A 25619-nucleotide genomic window follows, 5' to 3' on the forward strand; every position below is an offset into this window, starting at 1 on the left:
TCGATTGCTTTTTCCCTGGGCGCTGGCTTGCAGGCTCGTGACGGTTTGAAACAAAATGTCTTTTTATTTAACTGATTGTGAACTTGATATCACAGCAAGGGTTCGCTTCACCTTGGTGAGTTGACTGTTTATGAGCCCCCCGCGCGACACTGTTGAGTTGGGATTTTAGCTTGTTATTGGGTAGAATTGTGGACATTTTGGATACATTTTGACATAGGTGCACTGATTGTTTGCAAGATTTGTCATTTGCTAGCCTCGTTAGCATTGTACTGTAGTTTTTTTTTAAATGTTATTTTAAAGAAACTTTATTGAAATTAGCATTGCGCCTGTCGTGTATGCTACTAGTTAGCCCACTAGTAGCCACAAAATTCCATACATTGCTAGTTATTTTAGAGATATTATGCTTCTGGTGACATCGATGAACACAATGACGATTAATTGAATGTAGCTATATAGATAAAGTTACAATGTGGAGGTATTTGAGAGCAGTAGTGGCAGTTTAAACAGCGTGATGCAGGCAAAGCATTTCAATTATCAGAAGTTATTAGCTGCTTTTGTTTTTTGTTCCTTTTTTAAAAATTCATTTGTAGCATTAAATACTCGGTTATTTTATTTATTGTATGTAATAAAATACAATATGCTATGTTGTGATGTAAAGTAAAAAAAAATAAAATAAATGCTATTCAAAATATATGTTTTTGATTTATTGACTTAGACCAATGTGTACGGTAATAAATACTTTGCTGGGTTTACATGGGTGTCGTATTTTTATTTTAGCTTCACAATACAGGCAAAATATATGAGGCGTGCTTTCCAAACTTGTCTCAATACTGTAGTGCCTATATGTCAAACTCAGGCCCGGGGGCCAAATTTGGCCCCCGATGTAATTATATTTGGCCCTAACCCTAAGACCGTATTAAATGTGTATTAGAGCTGGCCCATCAGTATATAGCACATACGCCACGAATATTAAAAATCCCAGAATGCTTTACTAGTGTGTTGGTCCATCTAGACCAGCGAGCGCCCCTTCCCATTCTCTTGCAGTCGTTCGTAACTATGCTACCAGTCTCCTCGAGTAAATTTACACTTCCCCTTCCCAAAAATGGCCAAACGAAAGATGGAAAATGGTTAATTTCCAAGACAGGTGGGAGGCAGATTGTTTGTTCACTAAAGTAAAAGACAGACCTGTTTGTCGTGTGCGGAGCGACGTGACTGTAACAAAGCATAAAACATAATTGAAGTCATGTTTGTTTGTTTTTTAACGCCCTTTATCAACTCCGAGGCAGGGACTGTTAATAGTTTGAGGTTTGGATTTTTATTGAAGGACATTCTTATTTTTGAGGTTGTTTTTGTTGTTGACCTTTGAAAAAAGATTTGCATAAAAAAGAAAGGCAGTTGGAGATCGATAAATAGAAGATAGAGAGAAGAATTCATGTTATCTATTTAAATGCGAACAAACAAACAAATACCACCGATGTCTTCTATCGCAAATGTGATTTCTTGTGTAATAATATTCAAGTTTGTTTATTCCAGATTCAGTGTTTAAGCAAAATGTAAGTTTGTTGTCAATGATAAACTTTAACGCTACATTTCTGCAGAAAAGGGAAACGTGCACATCGCAGTGATTTTTCATTAAATATTGCGTTTGGCCCGCGACGTTGTCCCAATTTTTAATTGGCCCACCGTGAATTTGAGTTTGACACCCCTGCTGTAGAGTATTAAGAAGGCTGAAGTCGTGAAGTGACGTCATTGTAATGAGTAAGTAGACACACCAGATGGCGCTATTACCCCTCAGTCTAATTCTGACCTAAAATGACATCACTTTTGAATTCAATGTACCCAATTTACAATGTGCTTAAATTTCATTTCATTTTTTATTTTATTTTTTTAGAACATGCATAGAATTGGGCTGTGGAGTTAGAATTCCATTTTTATTTTTATTTTTTTTCCCCCCTTAATCAAATCAACCTCGGTGGCTTGGTCGTGCAAGTAAAGTGCAACTTTCACTTTAAAAGAAGGCGCGTCCGCGCTTGTGCGGCGGCGTGTGTTTATCCTGCGAGCCTCCTGCGGGCACATGGAGGCAGGCCGCCCGCCGTCCCTTTGCATCCACAACCTGGCGACATGTGAGCCGCATTCGGTGCCCCGTTTCCCTCTGCTACACCTTCGTTTTTTTTTTCGTTTTTTTTGTTTTTTGTTTTTTTCTTTCCCTTGCACCAGCTTGAAGCTCCGCGAGGATTGCTAGGCAATAAAGGAGTCGGGAGCCGCCGTGGATCCGCGACATGGAGGCGGCGCCGGGCAGGAGCTGCTGCCGGGAGCGCACCTTGGCCGAGCGGCAGTGAGGGGAGAGGAGGTGACGGGATGGCAGCCTCCAGCAACTCCAGCCTCTCGGGTTCATCCGTGTCATCTGGTAAGAAGAGTCGAAATCCACCATCTCCTATGTTGTATATGATAATATAATCATTGCCAAATTAAGCCATATCAAATGTAGTCCACCCCCCCCCCCCCTCTTTTCACTGCCGTATTTCTACACACGCATATGCGAAGCATGTTGAATTTGGAGCCTCTGCACCCCATTGTCGCTCACATCCATAGTTTCCTTCCTCGCCTTGCACTCGGCGGCGGTGGGCTGCAAGGAAGGATCATGTTTGGCACGTGTGGTCCACTTTCCGTGCGTGCGGCGCCAAGCTCGGAAGTTCTGTGGGGGTGCTGAAAACCCAAAAATGTCACGAAGCACTTTGATAGAATCCGATCACATTCCAATTGTGTGGATTTCGCTTTAGCCACCGAGTGTTTCTCAATGTAAAAGGTTCCGTTTTCACATGTTGAGCGCATTTGGCAAAGCAGCTCACTACCTTGACTGTAAAATAGTTGGAGTGGGAGAAAATATTGACATTGGGATTTACTGCATTTTTTTTTTCACAGTATGTTACCTTCATGACAATCATTTTAATTAATTTCTTTATTTTGTTTGTGTGTGTGCTTAATGTGCAGGGTTTTCTTCACTTTCTCGGTTACCTCGATATGATGTAATTATACTGTAAACTGTTATTTCCCTTGACCTATGCACACAGGTCACAATACAAGACCCGAGTCCAAAATTCATGCTTATATTCGCACGTGACGCTGACAGTGGCGTGAAACTCCACTTCGTCAAAAATCCCTCCTCCGTTGCTAAATAATATAACCGACATATTAGAAACACATTTTGATGCATTGCACTTCTACACACCTTTTAAACTAATCACAACAAACGTGTTGCTCTCCCATAGTCGTCACCAAGCATTCTTGTCTTTGGTAAAAACAGAATTGTTGGCACAGTTCTAGTTGTGGATGTCATTAGATGTGCAGGTGTACCTCATATTGTGGCTGGCCAGTGTTGATAAAGCAGCAGGTTCACGTTTGCTTAGGGTGGAGAGTTTACGTTGTGCTATCACACTGCCGCTTGAGGTGGAGACCCCGTCCAATAACCAGAGGCGCGCGTCTTTGTGTTAAAAAGAGACTTCAGGTCCATGTCTTATTTTGCCCCAAATATTAAACGTTTAATTCCAACGAGGCATTTTTTTTTTTTTTACACTGAACATCTGAGTTTATCACCTTGGATACATTCTACATTCTGCGATTGGTGAGAGACGACACAGCCTTGTTTCCATCCACCGTGGATGCTGCTCGCCGAAGAATTGCAGCTCGCTTCCCAAAGCATACGCTGCGTGCCATCAGGCTAAAGACGTTGCGCGGTGATTTGCTAGCGATCACAACGTGCTGTTTCTTCATAATAAAGTGTCTTTTTGCGTATTTCTAAATTCCATTGCATTTGTTTTGAACTACACACCAAATAAAAACAAGGTCACCTCCAAACTAATGACTTTGTTCTAGGGCTGGAACCGATTCAATGCATTTCCATTCGTTTCAATGGAAAACATGACCTCAGTTTGCAAATTGCACGAATGAAATTTGTGAACCAAGGTCCAACTGTATATTGAAACAATAGTTGTGGCCCACAGCAGATTCCCGTTTTCCTGATGTGCTGCCCAGCGAGACTTTCGACAGTCATTGCGCGTTGACGGTGTAAACCACGTTTCACATTTATTTTATGCGGGCGCCTCAGAAAGTGCTGCTTGACTGCTGCCTCGCTCGCTTTAAGAGGAAACACTTTTCTTTTCGATGGAATTGGGAGGGCTGTCATTACTACTCGGCGTAATTATCAGAGCTTACTAGCTGCGCTGCCGCCAGGGATGGAGTGGTTGTCACAAGGGTATGATTATTTTCAAGCGGCGCTTTTTGGCAGGCAGACTCAACATTTGAATAATCTCTACCACGAGGCAAAATGAATCCTGGCTGGTGCTGTTTGCTGACCCAAATCGGGCCGTCTGTTCTGGCTGCAAAGGAAGTGCTTTTTGGCTCACTCTTCCTAGCCGGCTTTTGTTGTGCATACTGATAAATAAAACGCTACACCTCGTCTAGGTGACCGACGCAGTACGACGCAATAAGCACACAATAGATGCTATCTTTGGTGAGCTGTCGTCGCCTGTTTATTTAAGACTGAAAAAAGCCCAAATGTCAAAAACACATTGTTGGCAGAGCTACAAACAGAAGCATGTACTCTAGCAACAATGCTTCATTTCCCATATGGCTCTCAGGAGATAAATTATGGGATGGAGTAAAGACACAAAAAAATAAATAAATAAAAAGTACACCCTGAGCTTCGGGATATGAATGCTAACATAGTTGAAGAAGTTGGAATTAAAGCCGACGTTCTGCGTTCCACACCACCCAGCACGTTTCTGCTAAATACTACTGTTCACCTCAAAAGTCTTTCCACTACTCACATTTTTCCTCCTTCGTGTGGGATCGTGTGGATTACCGTGATTTCATGTTTTACACTATCGCTGATGCAATTGATGTGTCACTGAGGCGCGTTTTACCTGGCAGCTCTTATCTGCACCAAGGCAGTGTCGTTGTTATGTTTTTTTTTTTTTTTTTTTTTGGACCGGGGTCATCATTCACAGATGGCCTCCCTACTGCTGACGTACACACACACAGGGGCAGCAACAATCCCCTTGTTCTTCTCCTTCCTCTTGGGTGGTTAGCTAAAGCTTCTCTGCAGCTTGCTGACAGTCACATGACCAGAGGAGCTTTCAATGCGACGTGATCTCTGCAAGAACGCCGCGTCCGCGGAGCAAAACGATATCGCCCGACCTTCCCGTATGACGGGACGCATTCCTTCGATTGCATGGCTCACAGATATTGTATGACCTTGTCGTTCCATTTTGATTGGTCACGTCTAATGAAGTGAACTTTTTGCCCAACATTAAGGGCCTAGCAGTGCAGTAATAAAAACATTGTTGCTCTCCTGCCTTTGTCGACAGTGGAAATCCAGTTACTTGGAGGTCAAAGGAGTAAGACCCATAAGCATGTTATAAGTGATGTCAAGCATAAGACCAAGTGTACGAAACAAATGTTGAATGACTGATTTACATAAGCCGTCGTTCTCCGAATATAGTGCTTTGGTAGTGTTTAATGCAGTTTAATATGATAAGCGTTTTCAATTTGAGATCAATTGATTGCACGGAATTGATTGTTGATTAACAGCATCTGGTGGCAATTCAGGGCGAATGTAGTGCACTACTTGGCTGCAACCAGCAGAGGTGCTGTTGAGAGACCTGAAGAAGACCTGAAGAAGAACAACAAAATGACATCAACCATTGAGGTTGAGTTTACGTCCACAAAGAACCCTTCCGGGCACTGTTAATCTATTTGAAAGAAACTGGCTTGGAAACAGGAGTCGACAACATTCAGATAGCAATTATCCCATCCCATAAGAAATTATATTTGTAAAAAATGATGCATTATTAATTTATGGTTGGCTATATCGTAGTGAGCAGCCAGGACAGAGCGTAGCACTTTCGTCGCAGTGTGTTCCTTACACAAAACACGCAAAAGCCCAAGAAAAAGTGAATTTTCTATTGGTGCTCACTAAACTCAAGTCGTGTATCTTGCGGCAGATTGGAGGCTTTATTTATTTTTGATTCCACGTTATTTGTTGCATTGGTTCAATGAGGTTGGGCTTGGTCCATGTTTGTTGTTGTTGCACAGTGCAAGATTAAGATTATTCTCCCTGTCTGCCACCTCCCATCCTGCTCTGAATGATGAAGGTCAGAATTCTAAATCTTCAGTTCCAGTAAAACACAACCACGAAGGACACATCTCCCCACCAAGGCCGATTTGAAAAAGCCAGTGTTTTATCAGCGCTGCAAAGTAAATGAGTTATTTGTTTTTTCTTGGCCAATGCTATGCCCTCTACTAAGTTTTGTTTGTGTCTTGGCTGTAACACTGCTGAAAAACTGAGAGGGCAAACGAACCAAAAAGACATTGCTCCGAGGCAGAACCGTTGACGGTGGTTGATCTACTTTATGAAGAACAGTCAAAAATGCTGCTGTGCAATGCGTTTGTGCACTAACCTCATGCTGGCTGTAGCAAGGTCCTCATAAGAGTAACACCAGCGGTCACGTAGGAACTCAATACTGACTGGCAATATTGTCATATTGTTGGCCTAATAGCAAAGCTGCCTAACGTCCGCTGCGCACCGAGCGACGCGGCAGAACCCGATTGAACTAGTTTTCGTGAGTGGCTGAAGAATCAAAAATGCACATGAGCGTTCACACCGAAAATGTTATGTTTCCACCGCCAATCCCCACCAATGCAGTATATATATATACACACTGTATGTATATTTAGAATTTCATGTGCACTTGTAGCTTGACAGCAAAGCGTGGATATTCTTCTTCTTCTTCTTCTTTTCCTTTGGGCTTGTCCCTTGTCTCCTGCATCCTCCTCTCGAACACCAATTGCCCTCATGTCTTCCCTCACGACATCCATCAACCTTCTCTTTGGTCTTCCTCGAGCTCTCTTACCTGGCAGCTCCATCCTCATCATCCTTCTACCAATATACTCACTCTCTCTCCTCTGGACGTCGGAGTCTGCTCTCTCTAACTTTGTCTTCAAAACATCGAACCTCGGCTGTCCCTCTGATGAGCTCATTTCTAATTGTATCCAACCTGGTCACTCGGAGAGCGAACCTCAACATCTTCATTTCCGCCACCTCCAGCTCTGCTTCCTGTTGTCTCTTCAGTGCCACTGTCTCTAATCCGTACATCATGGCTGGCCTCACCACTGTTTTTTCAACTTTGCCCTTCATCCTAGCAGAGACTCTTCTGTCACATAACACACCTGACACCTTCCTCCACCCGTTCCAACCTGTTTGGACCCGTTTCTTCACTTCCTGACCACACTCACCATTGCTCTGGACGGTTGACCCCAAGTATTTAAAGTCCTCCACCCTTGCTATCTCTTCTCCCTGTAGCCTCACTCTTCCCCCACCACCCCTCTCATTCATGCACATATATTCTGTTTTACTTCGGCTAATCTTCATTCCTCTGCTCTCCAGTGCATGCCTCCATCTTTCTAACTGTTCCTCCACCTGCTCCCTGCTTTCACTGCAAATCAAAATGTCATCTGCAAACATCATGGTCCACGGGGATTCCAGTCTAACCTCATCTGTCAGCCTATCCGTCACCACTGCAAACAGAAAGGGGCTCAGGGCTGATCCCTGATGCAGTCCCACCTCCACCTTAAATCCGTCAGTCACACCTACAGCACACCTCACCGCTGTTCTGCTGCCCTCGTACGTCCTGTATTATTCTAACATACTTCTCTGCCACTCCAGACTTCCGCATGCAGTACCACAGTTCCTCTATGGGTACTCTGTCATAGGCTTTCTCTAGATCTACAAAGACACAATGTAGCTCCTTCTGACCTTCTCTGTACTTTTCCATCAACATCCTCAAGGCAAATAATGCACCTGTGGTACTCTTTCTAGGCAGGAAACCATACTGTTGCTCTCAAATACTCACTTCTGTCCTGAGTTTAGCCTCCACTACTCTTTCCCATAACTTCATTGTGTGGCTCATCAACTTTATTCCTCTATAGTTCCCACAGCTCTGCACATCACCCTTGTTCTTAAAAATGGGCACCAGCACACTTTTCCTCCATTCCTCAGGCATCTTCTCACGCCACCTTTGGTTTGCCACATCTACCTTTGCCCGATGTCGCATCTCAATGTATTTCTTTCGCCTCTCCTCGATCCTCTCAGTGTCCCACTTCTTCTTAGCTAACCTTTTTCCTTGTATGATTTATTTACTGTGAGGTTCCACCATCAAGTCTCCTTCTCTCCTTCCCTGCCAGAAGATACACCAAGTATTCTCCTGCCTGCCTCTCTGATCACCTTGGCTGCAGTGGTCCAGTCTTCTGGAAGCTCCTCCTGTCCACACATTTTCCATCCTTGACAATCGCGCCATGTTTTTATGGTTCAATAAAACAACACCAAAAAATCCGGTACAGTATGTTGAATGTGGAGCCTAAAAACCTGTTAAAGGGTTGCAGTTTTTGTTGCAATCACGTCAGTAGCGGTGAGTTCACAATGGTCCACTTCGGTCGCGTTCGACCGCGTCACTCGGTTTACAGTGAGCCCAAGTTGTATTTGAATATTTTTGGGGAAAAACAAGAGAAAAAAAAAATACAATAAACAACAACAGGGCCACTTGCCTCGATTTAAACTTTGCGGATTACCATGACCTCGATGACTGACAATTTACACAGACATAAAGAAAAAAACTAAATTTTTAGCAAGCACATTGGTATTTTTTTAGATCGTTTTAGATTGTGACAGTAAGTAAAAAAGAAAAAAAAAATTATTAAAAAAGATTTGGGCTTATGCTATTAGGCACATGAAATATACATCTCAATAAAACAGAATATTGTAGGAAAGTACTTTTATTTCAGTATTTCAATTCAGAAGATTATACATTTGTATTTTCAGTCAATTATAATAATCCAAATTCTATTTTTAAAAAATCATGAAATATTTCACTCTGTGTAAAGTGAATACGTCACACTAATATAGTTCACACATATTCACACACATTTTAATTGAATTACTGAAACAAATTCCACTGTAATCCTTTTTTTGTCTTTTTTCAGCTGTACCTGTTTTTCACATATTCCACCTTAGTTGCACTTAAAAAAAGTTTTCTATATACCAACAGGTCATAAAATGCTCAAAATGCATGTTAAGTAAGGTGTTTGGTCTTCATTCAACACATGTGGTCTTTGTCACTTGAGTAATTATGATTATTATTTGAATGAGTGTTGACTGTTGAAGAACTCTGGGCGATGCATCTAATTACGTTCTCTTTGGGTGGGGGGCAAAGGCCTCCAGCTGTGTCATCCTGCATTCTCCCACATCATCAGACAGTTACTCTGAAAATCCTTTTGATGTTTTGCGGATATTTGCATCATCTGTGCATGTTTACTTGTATTTACTTTAGTGTACATCTGCGTGTGCGTGCATGTGCGTTGAGGAGTGTCGGTGTAATCCCGTGCTGCAGAATCAGACGAAACCAGGATGGTGGGTACGAAGGATTCCATTAAAAAGGGAGTATTTGGCAAACGACCAGATGAAATCAAATTCTTTGAAAAAGCTGCCATGGAAAAAATCTTTCAGGCTGTAAGTGCAATGCCCAGCGAGCGACAGGCTCAGTGATAGAACAATATTCGCTGCAAACATAACTTAATGTCATTTGTTTCCAATGTTTGGATTCTTTACCCTCTGGGAACCTACCAGGACAAGACTTAATCTCGACTTGCAATTTCAAAAAGGAAATGAACCCAAAAATGCACATAATATATAACAATCCATATTTTTATATATATTTAGTGTGGCCTTTATAACAACTGAACTTGCTTCTGATATCTGCTGCAGATAATAAATCCTTAAGTGAAGCAGCGACATTCTTTCGAGCGCAATTTTCCTCTCATGATGAGCTTTTTGGTTTTGAGCCATAATGTTCCCTGATTAGTCGAGCGCCTTCAGCAGTGAATACAGCAAAAAGCACAAGGGGGGGGGGGGGGGGGGGGGGGGGAAATACAGTACGAATGAAAAAAAAAAAAATCATAATGTGCACCACACTAAATAAGACACAGAGGGAGTTGGTGATGCAGTTAGACAATTATCATCTCACAGGATGAATAAAGTATCTATCTAAAATATTTGACAGCCTGTTGCACAGTAGCTACATCCAACAAGCGCTAACTAGTTAAAACACTGTTAATCCCCTCGAGCACTCAGGTGTGATTCATTTCACTGCTCGGGGTCTGAAGGGTGTGGAGGGCAAAAGAATGCATGACGTGCATTCTCATCCCAGGTTTTGGCTTTTCCCACAGCCGCTGTTATAAAGTAGCTACAGTAGCTGGTACTTAATAGCTCAGTGGTTGGCAAAGTGTGGTATTAGTACCACTAGCGGTACACAAACGAATCACTGCCAAGTTACTGTTCAGTTTTATTCAACCCGTTTAATCAAAACCATTTGCGTTTCATCTTGAAGAAATGTGGTTTTAAACTTTTATTAATGTGCAGTTTTTCGTTTAACCTTCATGAATTGCATCATTATTCAGTGCAGTTTTTTTTTTTTTTTTTTTTTCCTATATTTTAGCACAGTGTTAATGTTCAAACTGCATAATGTTACAGTGGCTTACAATAATATTAAATCTACTTTTTAAGAATAAAACCTATAGGCTTACTACGCTACTTTATTTTATGTTGGTCAGGATGATGATATTTGGAGAGCTAATTTTTTTTTTTTTTTTTTTTTTTTTTTTTTTTTAGGTGGTACCGATTTGTAAAAAGTTAGAAAATCACTGTTCTGTCTAAATAACGGATAACTTCTCTCAGATATTACAGGAATGTCTTCCTATTTAATTGACAACAAATGTTGTGTACCCTGCAGGCGGGTATTATAGATCCAGCGTGAGTTGGAATGATGTTAAACAAAGCCAGCAGACGTGTATTGATTGTCCTTGAGGCAGAAATGCTGATTAAAAGTCTATTTATTTACACCGTTGACAGCGGCACAGTGACCTGCTTCGCGTTTTGTGTTTTTGCAGACCCTGAGGATTACCAACCACCAATATGGAAGTCCTACTGTGAGTATAATGATTAACAATGAATTTGCCCTCAGTGTGACAAATTTGTCATTTTTGGAAACCATCGCATGCGCTTCCAGTATGCGTATATCTCATTACATTAGGAAGGCATGCTGAAACTGTGAGGTAAATCTTATTTTTTTTAAATAGTAATACTACTAGGTTTAATAAAATACAGCTACCATAATTCTTGTCGTATTCCAAAAGAAATGAATGAAAAGCCGACCATTCCAAATGAGGCTTTCTTAATGCCGAGCGACGTAAACACAAGCAGGGCGCAGAATGTGAGTAAAATAGGTTAGCTGGGGAAAACAGGATTTTCTCTCTGTGAAGAGGCGCTGAACGTCCTCCTAACGCCCACTTCAGCATCCAGTGTTTTTTTTTTTGCCATGTGGGAGGAGAATGGATCCACTCTTCCATATTTGACTCCAATCATTTCGACTGGGGAGCCGCACGAGTGCAAATGGAAACTGTGACACAATGAAGCAATTTACTTTTGCATTTGTTTCCCATATATTACATCTCTGCATTTTTTTTTTTTTTTCCCCAAAACAATTCAGTTTTGTCCCACTGTGGTCCCATCAGCACTTACTGTGTCAAATTGATGGATGTTGTCCAGTGTTAAAAGATCTTGTAGATCAAGGTTGAGAGACCGTAGGCTGTATTGGCAGATGCATGGCGGCCCAACGTGGGTCATCGTCTTCAGCTGAAAATGTACTGCGAGTTGTTCATTGTCACATTGAACTGTTGGTCGGAGTAAAGGAAAATCGTGCACAACTTTAAAGATTTGTACTTGCAGGATTGATTCTTCATTGCTTTTCTTCTTTTCCTTTGTGTTTATTTTTGTATTAGGATCAAAGTTTTTTCTTCTTCTGTGAACAACAACAATCTAAATTCTTACAAGACAATCAACAATGTTGTCAAATATTATATTGAATTCAACCTAATTAAATTTTCAAATAAAAGTACAACCGTTATATGCAGGGAGGGAGGTTAGTTACCAGTAGTTTTAAGCGGGATTTCGGTGTAATTTCGACTGGTTGTTTTTCTTTTTCTTTCACCATTTTAAAATGTGCGGGCCACACTTGCTGCTGTCTGGCAGCTTATAATTAGTATACCTCCTCTTAAATGTACATCGACGAAATTGTTTTGGGGCCCAATTTACTATTTTTAAGTAATTACAACTTGCACTGAAGTGCACACGCACAGGCCTTAATTACAATCCGCATATGTCTCCCTAACAGTGTACCAATTACAGCAGGAGGCCCCGAGACCGAAAAGGATCGTATGTCCCAAGGAGGTGAGTACGTCCGTCCCCTGACCGGAGAGCTCTGTCACGCCTTCGTGCTCTTGACCTGTCTTTAATCACTGCCATTGATGGCTTTAGAAGTCAAATATCCATGTTGACTGGGAAGGCTGGCAGTGAATGAGTTAAATGTCATAAAATTGTAGGAAATATCAACGTTGCCGTTTCGCATATGGGAGGATAGAAGCAGTATTTTGCGGTACAAACAAAGTTGTCGAATTTAGTTTTCATGTCACAGAGCTCAAGCGACTTTCTCATTTCGGTTTCGCAGATGGAAACCAGGCCCAAATACTACGGCAGAGAGTGAGTGTAAACCTAATTAATGTATTTAAAAAAAATAAAAAATAAAAAAAAAAATGTGTTTTTGGGAGTGGAGAGGGAAAGGACATTTTAAAATTCCAGTATGTTATAATTTGTCACAGATTTCATGGCATGATCTCTCGAGAGTATGCAGATGAGCTTCTCAGGGCAGCCGATGGTTCCTATTTGATCAGGGAAAGCCAAAGACAGCCCGGGACACACACATTGGCCTTACGGTACTCGCGGTGTCAATATTAATCCAGGAGAAATTCCACCCTGTGAACTCATCCACAAACCGCTCATCCGTGTGTCTCCGTCTAGATTCGGGCCGCAGACGCTCAACTACAGGCTGTTCTACGATGGGAAGCACTTTGTCGCCGAGAAGAGGTTTGAGTCGGTGCACGACCTGGTCACGGACGCCCTCATCACTCTCTACATCGAGACCAAGGCGGCGGAGTACATCGCCAAAATGACTGCAAACCCCATCTACGACCACCTTGGGTACACCTCGCTGCTCAAGGACAAGCTGGTGCACAGGCTGAGCCGCGGACGCACGGAATCCCGCAGGGTCACCTTCGTGAGGGATGAAAGGGTGAGTTTGTGTGCATGTCAGCGGCCCACGTACAGTTAAGCCCCAATTTGGAAGGGAAATTGTGTTTGTTGATTGGCTCAAAATGACCCAAGAAAGTGGCTGAAGACTGTAGGACTGTAATGCAAGAGCAACGTTAAACTTTTTCAAGCCAAGGCACCCGTTTTACATTACCAAAATCTCTCAGCACACCGCAAAACTAAAATGTGACCAAAAGTATAAATACTGAAATATTGATGATCTCGTGTCAATTTAATGCAAAATTGACTTGGTGTGAAATCTGGGCCTGTTTAATTGAACACAAATATGATATATTTGCAGGAAGCCAATAATTATTCTGTTGTACAAATGGCAACACAGGTTAATTGTACCTTCTGCAATCTAATAGCACAAAATGTTTTTGCATGCTGGCACTATATGTCGCTGGCATACAAAATGCAAGAAATAAAAAGAAGTTATACATTTATCAACTGCCTCTATACAATAAAACAGTAAAACTGTGGTTTTATTGAATGGGCATTTTTAATAATTTTTTTTAATGTTTTTTTTGTTTTTTTTTTTACCGATACAGAGTATGCTTTCATTTATGAAGGTTAATCTCTCGCTACATATCTTAAATTAGGTTTCTTATCAGTACTCCACTTGTCAAAGTATTATGCACACAAGGAAGAGTCAACTTTATTTTGAATTTGACACAAGATAGCCAAATCACTCAGTCAGGCCCAATTGTATTTTGGATTTATTCATTATTTTTTTGCAGCTTTCTGGATGATTATACTCTGTGAGACGAATTCAATCAGCCACATTTCAGGGAAATTTCCTCCCTAACCCGAAACCTCACCGATTGCATTACAAAGTCACAGACTTTTCTCCTTACTGTAACACAGTATTTTATGTATACTGTATCTGTGATCTGAGATCAGAGTGATTTTGATCGGCTCTCGCCCTACTGACTACATTTTTACAGTGGGACGAAAGTGATTGTAGAGGACGCTTTGTCCTGTGCGTTAAGTGCACGTTATCAGCTAGCAGCCGCCGGGTGTGTTCACTGCCGCCATGCTTGATTGCCTCCACTGAAAGGTAACGATGACCAAGGGGCCTTTGCTGTCCCTGGCATGCATATCGGACACACTGATCTACACAGAGACAAATGGCACATTGTTTTCACTGGAAGTGCCGAGTTTTTATCCCATAATAGTCTGTGAACGTTTTACCACGGAGGAACATGGAAGGTTGCGCTCCTTCTCCCTGGAAGATCTTCAACAATCCCTCCACTAGGGGGCAATCTTGTGGTCTGTTGGTGTTTCTTTGATTCACTCGACACTATTTCGCTTGACAAATAAATGCTATTTAATGAAATATATCATCACTGAGGGGGGGATGTTGTCATTGACAGTCACATGACATGTCTGTGGAAATGAGCATCAGCTGCGGTATCAGCATCAGTCATCACTTTGCTCTCTGTAACCTGACACTTAAGACATTAATACAGCAAATGGCCATGGATCAATGTGCCATCCATAGATTTACAATGCCTTGGTGTGTTCTTTTAGGGAGACCAGCCAACACTCGTCAAGGGCCATTTGTGTAATGTTTTATTTTCTGAAAGTCCTTATGTGTACCTTTAGAGCACGTTTACAGCTCCTTTTGATCATTTTTTTTCATACTGCACGCAATGATCTGAGCTGTCAGGTGGTATTTGCACCAAATGTTGTTGTTGTTTTGTTTTTTGTTTTTTTGCCCTGATTGGATTTATCCAAAAAGCGCAGCTTTCCTCTGTGGGCTTAAATGTGGAAAAGTCTTTTTGACCTTGGTGTTTACCGTTCTCACAGCCGCGCCCTGAGGCTCGAGTCGCACAGTGGCTTCAGTGTATGGTCAATATGTGCACGTATTTACCCTTTAAATGCACCTCCACACAGCTGTGGCTCCAAGTTGAACCAAATTGCTTCCCAGAGGTCGAAAGGAGAACTCGGCCTGCAGATTTATCGTCTCAGTCAGATTCCTTTTGCATGCTGAATGTGGTCAGACCTCTACCACATTCCTCCTGATCCTCACCACTATGACTGGCTTAATATCAGCGAGGTGCCGGTCAGGCTGGTCTGGTTACTTGCCCTGGAATGATTTGCACAGTAATGCCTGTGTTGTTTGTTCAGATAATGAGCTGCTCAGTCAGTAAATTGCTCTAATTTTATCCCAGGAAAATCTCAAGAGTAAGCTCTTTTTCGCCAAACCTCTGTGCCAATTTTAATTGAGTGAACCTTTTTAGTTTCAGCCGCTAACCTCACCAATGTTGCAGATGCATGTACAGGCTCCTATGGAAGAACAACAGTGGCTGTTTCCCCCCCCCCCCCCCCCCCCCCAATAGTGTGACAACTTTGTCTGTCTGTGAGCTTCTTCACAGTGTGCATTTGTTGGTGATGATTTGTCTTGGTTGTATAGGGTGGGGGGTTGGATGGGGCTGCATCCTGTTGTTTCACTGTGTCAGTGAGCATTGTGTCGTTATATGCCACGATTCCAAACTCTAACTCATAGGAGTCCACTCAGCTGTGCCTTCACAAAGACTAGCAATAAAGGAGTCAAGCCACTCCAAAAGAAAGCGGAGCTTGTTGTGTGTGACCACCTTTTGTCCTTTTCTTCCATGCTTTTTCTTTGGCGAGACAAGAGGCCATCTGCCTGCAGACAGCTCAGCCCCCCCCCCCCCCCCCCCCCCACCCACCGCCTCTTGAAGCTAAAATATCTCCGTCTTGTATATTTCTCATCTGTCTGTCCCTTCTGACTTGTATGTTGAATTGTGTCCTTTGGTATGTGTAAGTCTTCTCAAAGAATGGCAGCCACAATGTCAAATATCCTCACCTGTCACCTCAGTCTTTGCGGCAATGCTTTGGCTTTGCCCAAGGCATCAGGACTAAAAATAATAATAATAATAATAAATGTTTTATGCAGTGGAAACACAAATATCAATTTGGAGTTTGACCAAAATCTAAATATTCCAAACATTCATTGTGCACGGCACCATTTGATACGTCAGCAAATCCTGCGAGACTTAAGGTCCTCCCTCAAAAAGTGTGTTTCGTGTATATACACAGTATATGATCAATGAATTCAATATATTTTGCACACACAAATAAATTACCAAGCAGATGTTTCTGTAAGCATTATGTAAGATGAAAGCATAATGGGTTAACGAATGCTGGGAAATGACCAGAAAAGCTTGCCAGCAAACAGTGTCCTGTTTGTTTGTGTTCGGTGTCAACTGTTGTCAGATAATGAGTGCGTTTACTTTCTTGACTTTTTGAAATTATTTAATAACTTCTCTTTTGACTTGTATGACAGTTGGGCTACTTAACGCATTGCCGGTACAGTAAGTCAAGGTTGTATGATCTTAGAGGGTGAAGCTTGGAACAAATTAGTACATTTGACTTTATTTCCCGGGGCAAAATTCGTTTTGAAATTAGAACACCGTGAAAGTCAACGAGCGCCAGTCAGTTGTGTCTGTTTTTGTAGCACAATTTAGCTATTCAAATGTTTATTTATTACCTTGTGGAATGTAAAGTGTGTGGTTTTGTGCTCTTGTGTTGATTGGTCCACACAATAATATTAATCAGGGCAACTGAGAGGCTTGTCGTGCGGTTTAGTACTTGCTTACGTGCACAAATTCGGCTTGACCATAGCAACAGCCCCCCCGCTGCTCAGCGACCGTATGGCTGCAGAGCGGCAAATGAGCTTCCTTTGCTATTTTACACGGATTTGAGCACTCTCAGATTATTCCCCGTGTCAGGATTGTGGCAGTAATCCGCCCCCCTCAGTTGCTGGCCTGGCTCTGCCGGTCCTCTGCGAGTTCTGCTTGTGACCTGTGGGAGTCATCTGCTGTCATAGTTTCTGGAAGACCCCGTCTGGGTGGTAGGATGGGGAATTCCACCAGCTATCTGACATAAATGGAGGTCATGAGCTCCTCTAATTATGAGGGCTGAGGCTCCTCCTCTGTCCGGCCCAGTAATCTCGGGCCTCTTTTAGAGGCGTCTAGTGACACATTTAGGAGGCCCGAGTGCTCGGCTGCCTGCGTGCCGCTGGCGTTTGAATCTGCTGCTAAGTGGAGTGGAGTGTGTCCGGAAGGCAGTGAGCCTAATGTGAGAGTGCTCTGTGATATAAAGAGGGCGTCTGCACTATTGATCCTGCTTTACAGAGCTGTTGAGCTGTGTGAAACTGTCCTGACAGCAACAACCCCACAACCACAGCCCCTCCCCGTCCATCTCTCTCTCTCTCTCTCTCTCTCTCTCTCTCTCTCTCTCTCTCTCTCTCACTCACTCCTTTTTGGGCGTGTGAAAGAGGGCCATTGTGCGAGGCACACTCCAACCCTCAGGCCACCCACCGTCCGTCTTGCTCGTTTCGCTCCCCGCTGACACTCTCGGGCCAGAAGTGGAGCCATCCCCTCGCTATCAGCCATCAGTTGCCCTCCGAGCTGAGAGGGGAGTGGATTCGCCTTGTTCACCATCTCCCCTCCGCATCTTCCTCTGGAGGAGATGGATGGTCTGTGGGAACAGTCCGGCACAGAGGCCGGAAATAACCGAGGAGGTTTACCAGGGGAGCTGAGCAACCACAAGGCCAAACGACAAGAGCGCAAGCGACAGGAACTGTTGGCTTTCGCTCTGGGAGTCAAACTAGGGAGCAAAGGGACACTTTTGTGGAAGCCCATCAAACTGTTGGCCTCTTGTCCGCAGATCTCGTCCTCTCTGGTTCGGCAGAGCGCCTTGAAAGACACCGCGGAGAAGCGGTGCTCCTACGAGAAGATCCACAACTTCAAGGTGAGCAGTTCCATTACAACATTGCTGGAAATCGAAACATCCCAAAGTTTTTCGTTAACCAGCCGAAGTGACGTTTGCGCTATGTGTTGTTTTGATGGGAGCGTACACAGCTGACTTCCTGCACAATACGCGTAACTAATGGACAAAGCCGACCACGACCCATTAACAGCCGAGCACACTGATCGTCATTGATTTTTACACTCGTTGTTTTAGTGTACTGAAACAAGCGCAGTAATTGTCCACTGTATGGCCTGCATTCTTATTTTAAGCTCTTAGACAGAAAATAGTATAAGTTCCTTTTTGAGAATGTATATCAGGTTTTTGAGTTCCAATGTTGGAAAAGAGAGATCAAGCCAATCCCTCAGCACCTGCCATATATGCCCACTCCACTTCACTTCACTTCACTTCAGTTCCCACCTTTTGAAAGCGTGCGCGTGCGTGTTCGTTCGACTGCACGCAGGTGTCATCCACGTTTTGGGATGCACATATGCTACTCGGGCTTGCAGATTTGCATCCATGTGTCTGATTGCCTCGCAGCAGATGCCAGACACAAAACCGTAAATCCTTTAATCTGCCTCATATGCTCTCCTTTCGACCACTTGGGTCCCCTCTCCCGTAGCGTCGGATCAAAGTAAGCTCTGTGCAAGCCCGTCGAAAATGGTGCTTCGTTCTGCTCCTGCTCAACTGTGTGTTTATGCGCCCGTAATTGTGGGGTCTTAACCTGCAGGTACACACCTTTCGAGGGCCACACTGGTGCGAGTACTGTGCCAACTTCATGTGGGGCCTGATTGCCCAGGGTGTCCGCTGCTCAGGTAACTCCATAGGACACAAAGAACGTCTTGTCTGTCAAGTCATCTAGCAAACATGTCACCGATGTTCGAGTCGCATCATAGACTACAAACGCTTTCGGTGGTTATTCAGCGTAAAACTAATTTTCATCGTTTTGAATCCTATTCTAGTTCAAACTTAAGATCTCATAATTGAATGACTTTTAATGATCATTGCATCCCTGCGGTTGCATCAGATTTAGAATCATTTGTCAATCACGTCCGCTGCCGAGATTAACCTTATTTTTCTCTTTGTTTGCAACCGTATGCAGGATGGACCAAAAATGATATCGGCGCTTAAAACACGATTTGGGAACATTTTGCGGGTGAACCGCACACAACCCCGTTGTGACCATTTGATCCAGTCCGCCATGCAATTCTAATAACAAATAAAACCTCAGAGCGACTCTTATCTGCATATAACAATACATTAGAGGTGTAACGATTAGTCGACAACTAATCAACTATCACATTAATCTCACATTTTTGATAATCCATTAATTATTTACAGACCTTGTTAAACTTAAAATTGTCCAAAACCTTGGAATTTCAGCCTCTTAACAGTAAATATTAATTATATTTACGACAATAATTAAGCAAACCAATTAGGGTTGTGTTTCATCAAAATAATACAATTGCAAACATCTTCTTTTCGTTCAAAAAACAATTTTCAACATTTTTGCCTTTTTTCTGACATGTTACAGACCAAACCGATAACTGAATCAGAATCAGTTTATGTTTGTGCACTTTCTGCACTGTAAATAGGAACTAACTGTTTTTGAATAAAGGGATGGAAATTTTAAAACGTTTTCAAATCTGATTCATTGATTAATATATATATATATTTTTTTTAAATGACAGATTCATCTATTTGTTGCATCATGCATCTTCATTTTCACAAGATGTGCACTGTAAACACGCTGCCATTAGCCACGGCTGCTACATTGGCAGCATGACGTGTTTCTATAACACTAAATGTTATCAATTTGAAGTTTTATTTTTTGGGGGAATGAACAATCAAGTTAAACATTTTAAAAAGTTGATAAACTTCCCTGTCGAGCAGCAATGTTGCTAATCGGTTATGAATCTTCTCAGCTGCCTACAAGAATTATTGACACCTCATCAGTCAAGCCTTCTGTCACTGATTGGTTGTTTTTCCTCGGGAACTGTGGTTTCTTAAAAATCAAATTAGAGGTGCAGAGAGTGCTGATTGTTTGTTTATTTATTGATTTCCCCTCCCACAGATCATTTTGCTAGTGGACTACTTTCTGCTCATGCTGAGTTTTTTTGTTTTCTTTTTTTAAATGACCAAAGGTTGATTTTGAGACATGATGTTCTCATGATAATGACGCCTGACGGCGCACAATTCCACCAAATCAGAATTGAGACTATTTGCGTGTTGCTGAATCAACAACAATCACAACAAGTAAACACATATACATGACTTATGTAAGTGTAAAAGGTTAAAGACAGGTCAAACGTAACTAAAAATACGGTAACTGATCACAAGACTTCCCGTTCGGAACACAGACATTCAGTAAGCCAAGACCTGTTGGTTTACCCCCCAAAACAAAGTGTTTGTTGCTGACACATTTTCCATGCTGATAAGCCCCGGGGCGTTACATGTATCACCAGACCTCATGTGCTTTTGGAAGCAGCAGGAACATCTTTGCCCACTCTCAATCCCTTTCTAACCGTCCATTTATCCCCCTGGTAACATCCCTGCGAGCAGACCAGCCATCTTTAATCTGCACTCTGACAGCTCAGACAAACTCTACATGTAACTAAAATGACTTCCTGCTGCCGTGTTTGTTTTTATCGTCTATTGGCGCAGTGAAGCGAGAGGGAGCGGGAGCCGCGGCCGTGCGGTGTGACTGCGCACGTCGCTTTCACTCGGGCTTAATCCCGCCGCTGTGTTTGTGTTATCATCCGTGCTGAGCCTGACGGCCCTTTCTTTATCTCCTTCCTCTAGATTGCGGGCTGAATGTACACAAACAGTGCTCCAAACTGGTTCCCAGCGACTGCCAACCGGACCTGCGGCGGATAAAGAAAGTGTTCAGCTGTGACCTCACCACGCTGGTCAAGGCCCACAACACCCCGAGGCCCATGGTGGTGGACCTCTGCATCCGAGAGATCGAGCTACGAGGTAAAACTGTGGAGAATGTATTCCCACGGGTGCTACTTTTACAGACGTTATATACCCTCCCAATGGTTGCGTTGCAGGTATGAAATCCGAAGGTCTGTACAGAGTGTCCGGCTTCTCGGAGCACATCGAGGACGTGAGGCTCGCCTTTGACCGAGGTTTGTCCTCTTCGGACCAGGAAGTTGTTAAAGCTGACTAATACTGTATGTACGACGTTCCCTTGGGTGCTTGAAATGCTTGAAAGTTCTTAAATTTGTATGTTGCGTTTTCAACAACCTTGAAAACATACTTTCACAGCAAACAGCTATCCGATTGAATCGTTTTTACAAAGAAGACATGATTAGGTGGTGGGAAAAAAATGACAAATAAGTGGAAATCAAATTAAATATAACACTTTATATTTATTGTGTTTTCTTGGCCTGACATGTTTTTGATCATGTACAGGTGCATCCCAATAAATTAAAATATTGTACAAAATGTAAATCAGTCGTTCCATTCAAAAAGTGAAAATCGAGCAAATTCATTAAACACGGCGAAAACAATTGAGGACCAATTCCTCCATCATTTCTTTATCATTGCTGGTTTTGCTTGTTTGTAATGTTCAAAATTCTTGACTTTGTCCATTTTTTTTTCATTAGCTGTGCACTACAATCATCCAAATTATTTTGAAAAAAAATTCCCTCTGTGTGTAGTGGATCACTTTTGGAATTGAACTAATGAAACAAATGACTGAAATGACAAAAGTTTTCACAATTTTGGAATTATTTAGAGTCTATAGTCACGCTAATGCAGACATTCCTAACCAGGGCGCTGTGCACACTCGTTTGCCGTGACAGATGATCAGGGCTGCTGCTAGAAATGATCCAATATCACTTAATTTTTCCCCAAAATATTATTTATTAATTACAAATGTATCTTTGGTCATTTATCAATGCCTGATATGTATAGTGACAGGCACAAGAATTGAATGTTCTTCCAGTAGATGGCAGAATGTACGATAAACATTGTGTGTCTTTTGGACATACTTGGCAAATAAGGATGATTCTGATTCTGATATCCACTTGTCGCCATATATACAGTACAACAGAATGATTCATGGCTTCCTGCGAGGATTTCAGTTTTTTGTTCGACAAGTCAGTTTGTGAGTAAATAGAGACCAGATTATTATTTCATTAATCACACTTTTTGTAATGTATGTAATATTTGAAACCATGGTGCTGGCAATTTGAAAGGTCATCATGAAATTTTACAGTGGGCAAGTTCTATGAATCCTGGTTATTTTGTGGGCTTTGATGGCTTGTATTCTTGCTGCCAAAACATCAAATGTATGTTTGTATTCTTGTCAACAGAAGGGGAAAAGGCTGACATCAGTGCCAGTGCCTATGCAGACATCAACATCATTGCTGGTGCTCTGAAGCTCTACTTGAGAGACCTCCCCATCCCTGTCATTACCTTCGACTTGTACCCCAAATTCATTCAGGCAGCAAGTAAGGGACTCCTCGCTTCTCGAACCTCTGCTACCTGACATCGCTTTGATTCTTTTTAGCTGCCGGATACTCATTTCAATTCGATTTGCTCACGTGCTGCAGAAATTCCAAATGCTGAATGCAGACTGGAGGCCGTCCACGAGGGTTTGCTGCAACTTCCACCGGCTCACTATGAGACCTTACGCTACCTGATGGCTCACCTCAAGAGGTGGGGTACAAACGACATTGTCTACAAACACAACACCATTATAATAATAATAATAATAATAATAACTGTACTGCAGTGGAATCTCCAAAGTAAAATAAAAATAAAAATCGCACTATAGGCAATAATGAAAGGGGAATAAAAAAATTTTTATGTATCACTCAACCTTTAATAAAGGGACAGTATGCAGTGTTCAAACCGCTATTAAGATTTAAATGTAGCCTCATTTTTAGTCCCCTCCAGGCAGGCCAGTCTAGTGCTTGCACTCTTTTACAGCCATGCTGTTGTAAGAATGTGGCTTGGCATTCTCTTGCTGAAATAAGCAGGCATGTCCCTGAAAAAGACATTGCTTGGATGGCAGCATATGTTGCTCCAAAACCTGTATGTAGCTTTCAGCATTAATGGTGCTTCACAGATGTGCGAGTTACCTATGCCGTGGGCACTAACATACCCCCATACCATCACAGATGCTGGAACTTTGCGCTGATAACAATGCTGATGGTCCTTTTCCTCTTTGGCCCTGAGGACACGGCGTCCATGATTTCCCAAAACAATTTGAAATGTGAACTCCACAGACCTCATCGCACTGTTCCCCTTTGCGTCAGTCCATCTTAGATGAGCTCGGGCCCAGAGAAGCCGGCAGCCTCTCTGTGTGTTATTGATATTTGGCTTTTGCTTTGCATGGTAGAGTTTTAACTTGCATTTGTAGATGTAGCGATCAACTGTGTTAACTGACAATGGCTTTCTCAAGTGTTCTTGAGCCCACGTGGTACACAATGGTGCCGGTTTTTAATGCAGTGCCCGCTGAGGGATCAAAGGTCACGGGCGTGTTGGTTTTCGGCCTTGCCGCTTGCGTCCAGATTCTCGAAATCTTTTAATGATATTATGGGCCATAGATGATGAAATCCCTAAATTCCTTGCAGTTGTACATTGAGTGCCTTTCTTGAGCTAAGGCGCACATCTTATCTAAGAATAATCTCACGGTCAGAGGCGTCGCAACAGGGGAGGCAAGGCAGGTAATTGCCTGAACTGTAACTGTACTTAAATTTGTAACTTTCTTCATTTTTAAAATTTTCATCCATACTAACATTTCTGTTTGTATTTGTTTTACATTTCATTTATTTGTATTTAATTGAGTGATTATTTTGCGTACCGCTAGTGGCACCACACTTTGCCAAGAGCTTCAGCGTGTTTCTCTTCTCCACGTTTCAGGGTCACGACGTTCGAGAAGGACAATTTGATGAATTCTGAGAACTTGGGCATTGTCTTTGGTCCGACGCTGATGCAGCCCCCAGAGCAAAACGCCCTGACCACGCTGAACGACATGAGGCAGCAGAAGCTTGTGGTGCAGCTCATGATAGAACACGAAGATGTCTTATTCTAGCTGCCACCTACCACGACCACAGACGCTTATTTATTCTGTCTACCAGGAAATCCAAGCCACCTTGAGGAGAGTCATTTATGATCACAGCGTTCTTGAGGAGCTTCCTTTTCACGCATGACTGTTTTGGTGTTGACATTGTCTTGTTTCTGTCTGTTACGGAGTGCGACACTCTGCCAACACGTTTGATTGAACACAAGATCCGAGATGTTTACAACCCGCAGTGCTGTTCCCTGCTCTCTTTTATTTGAAGAGTACGCCGCTTACCTTCCCGTGTACGCCGTGCGCAGTCTGTGAACGTCTGCATTACGAGTGAACGTTCCCACGTGTGCAATTTGTGGATGGTTTGTGGGAATGTTGGCTAACTTTTATGGAAACAATAGACATCCTCTCATTTTTAGGTCAAGAGAAGATCTTTCAATGATGAATATTTTATGTGTACAAAAGATGAGACAGTTGGTCAATTCATGAAGCACTTTTTTGCGACGTGTGTACAGATTTGTTTTGTAAAGATGTTTATTTTTGTCTTTTTACTCTAAATCATGTTTTATTGTCACAGTAATATATACTGTATACATATATATACAGTTGGGAATGATGCATGTTCCATTGGTGTCTGGATACAAGAGTTGAGAAAAAATAAAAGTGTTGTATTACACTTTTGTGCTTTTCTGTCAATACATAAATCTTCCTCTTTATAGAATACAAACATCAGATCATTTGCTGTTTTAATGAGATCATAGAAAACACTGTTCTAGCCAAGATACAGCTGGTGATTACAATGCTATTCATCAAATGGTTATTTTTTTAAAAACAAGTTGGTTTCAAATGTGCCATCTTACACAGGCAAGACACTGGGGCCCTGTAACGTCTTTTAATGCATTTCTTGATAGCCAGAAGCCAAGGTATGCAGTTTGACAACCGTCTTGTTCGAGCTACATCCTTGTCATGCGTTTTATTTAGAAGCCGCTATCTGCGATCGAATCTCGTTTTGCCAAGAAACGCTCCCACTCTTCCACTCATTGCTCAAGGTGTGGCCCACGGGACGGAATCAGGCCTGATACCACGAGTGTGGTTTTTCTGTGGGAACATGTTTCACCGCTATGTGGATTCTATTTGTCTCTCTGTCTGTGCTTGTTACCTCATTCAAACAGAGACTGTCGTGCCTGTATGCAAATACTGTGGCTGATCTTGATTGGGTATTTTCAAATCCCTCAGAATCACTGTAGTAAGTCGCTCAGCATGACTTCGCAATTAATGAACTCATAAAGTCACTTTCGACATTAGGGTTCCTTCGTTTTCCATTAAGTCCAGTGCCAAGTGTAATTTAAGTGAGTGAATGCCTTAAAACATTTGCTCCAAATTAATAATAGTTCACAGTTTGTGGAATGAATCAGAATGTGATTATAGTGGCCTTGCAAACATTTTGAGGAAATAATGGGGAGAAATACAAGGTGGCAGCTTGTCAGGTACAAGAGTGCCCTCTAGTGAATAAGAGACAGAATATCCATCACCAAAAACAACTGCAAACTCAAATTTCAT

At 42.3% G+C, this 25619-nt stretch overlaps 1 protein-coding gene across 2 annotated transcripts; it reads left to right on the forward strand.

The window, feature by feature from the left end:
• Positions 1 to 15: 15 nt before the first annotated feature.
• chn2 (chimerin 2) lies at positions 16 to 24705 on the forward strand. 2 transcript variants are annotated; one of them, XM_061674964.1, is made up of 13 exons: positions 16 to 2407; positions 10999 to 11037; positions 12282 to 12337; positions 12615 to 12646; positions 12766 to 12879; positions 12965 to 13235; positions 17951 to 18034; positions 18762 to 18846; positions 20834 to 21007; positions 21085 to 21162; positions 22354 to 22491; positions 22594 to 22699; positions 23909 to 24705. In XM_061674964.1, the coding sequence occupies exons 1-13, from the start codon at positions 2359 to 2361 to the stop codon at positions 24078 to 24080; spliced, it is 1398 nt and encodes a 465-aa protein (XP_061530948.1). In that variant the 5' UTR covers positions 16 to 2358; the 3' UTR covers positions 24081 to 24705. The 2 variants fall into 2 exon arrangements, with proteins under 2 accessions (XP_061530948.1, XP_061530949.1); XM_061674965.1 differs by lacking the exons at positions 16 to 2407; positions 12615 to 12646; positions 12766 to 12879 and having other exon boundaries at positions 11027 to 11037.
• Positions 24706 to 25619: the final 914 nt, after the last annotated feature.

This window comes from Phycodurus eques, chromosome 4, assembly GCF_024500275.1.
Source record: "Phycodurus eques isolate BA_2022a chromosome 4, UOR_Pequ_1.1, whole genome shotgun sequence".
In the NCBI taxonomy this organism is placed as follows: Eukaryota; Metazoa; Chordata; class Actinopteri; order Syngnathiformes; family Syngnathidae; genus Phycodurus; species Phycodurus eques.

Coding starts and splice junctions, on each gene's coding strand:
- chn2 (XM_061674964.1), top strand. CDS start 2,359: ATGGCAGCCTCCAGCAACTCCAGCCTCTCGGGTTCATCCGTGTCATCT. Junction 13,236..17,950: donor CCTTCGTGAGGGATGAAAGG/GTGAGTTTGTGT, acceptor TCTTGTCCGCAG/ATCTCGTCCTCTCTGGTTCG. Junction 21,008..21,084: donor CCGAGAGATCGAGCTACGAG/GTAAAACTGTGG, acceptor GTTGCGTTGCAG/GTATGAAATCCGAAGGTCTG.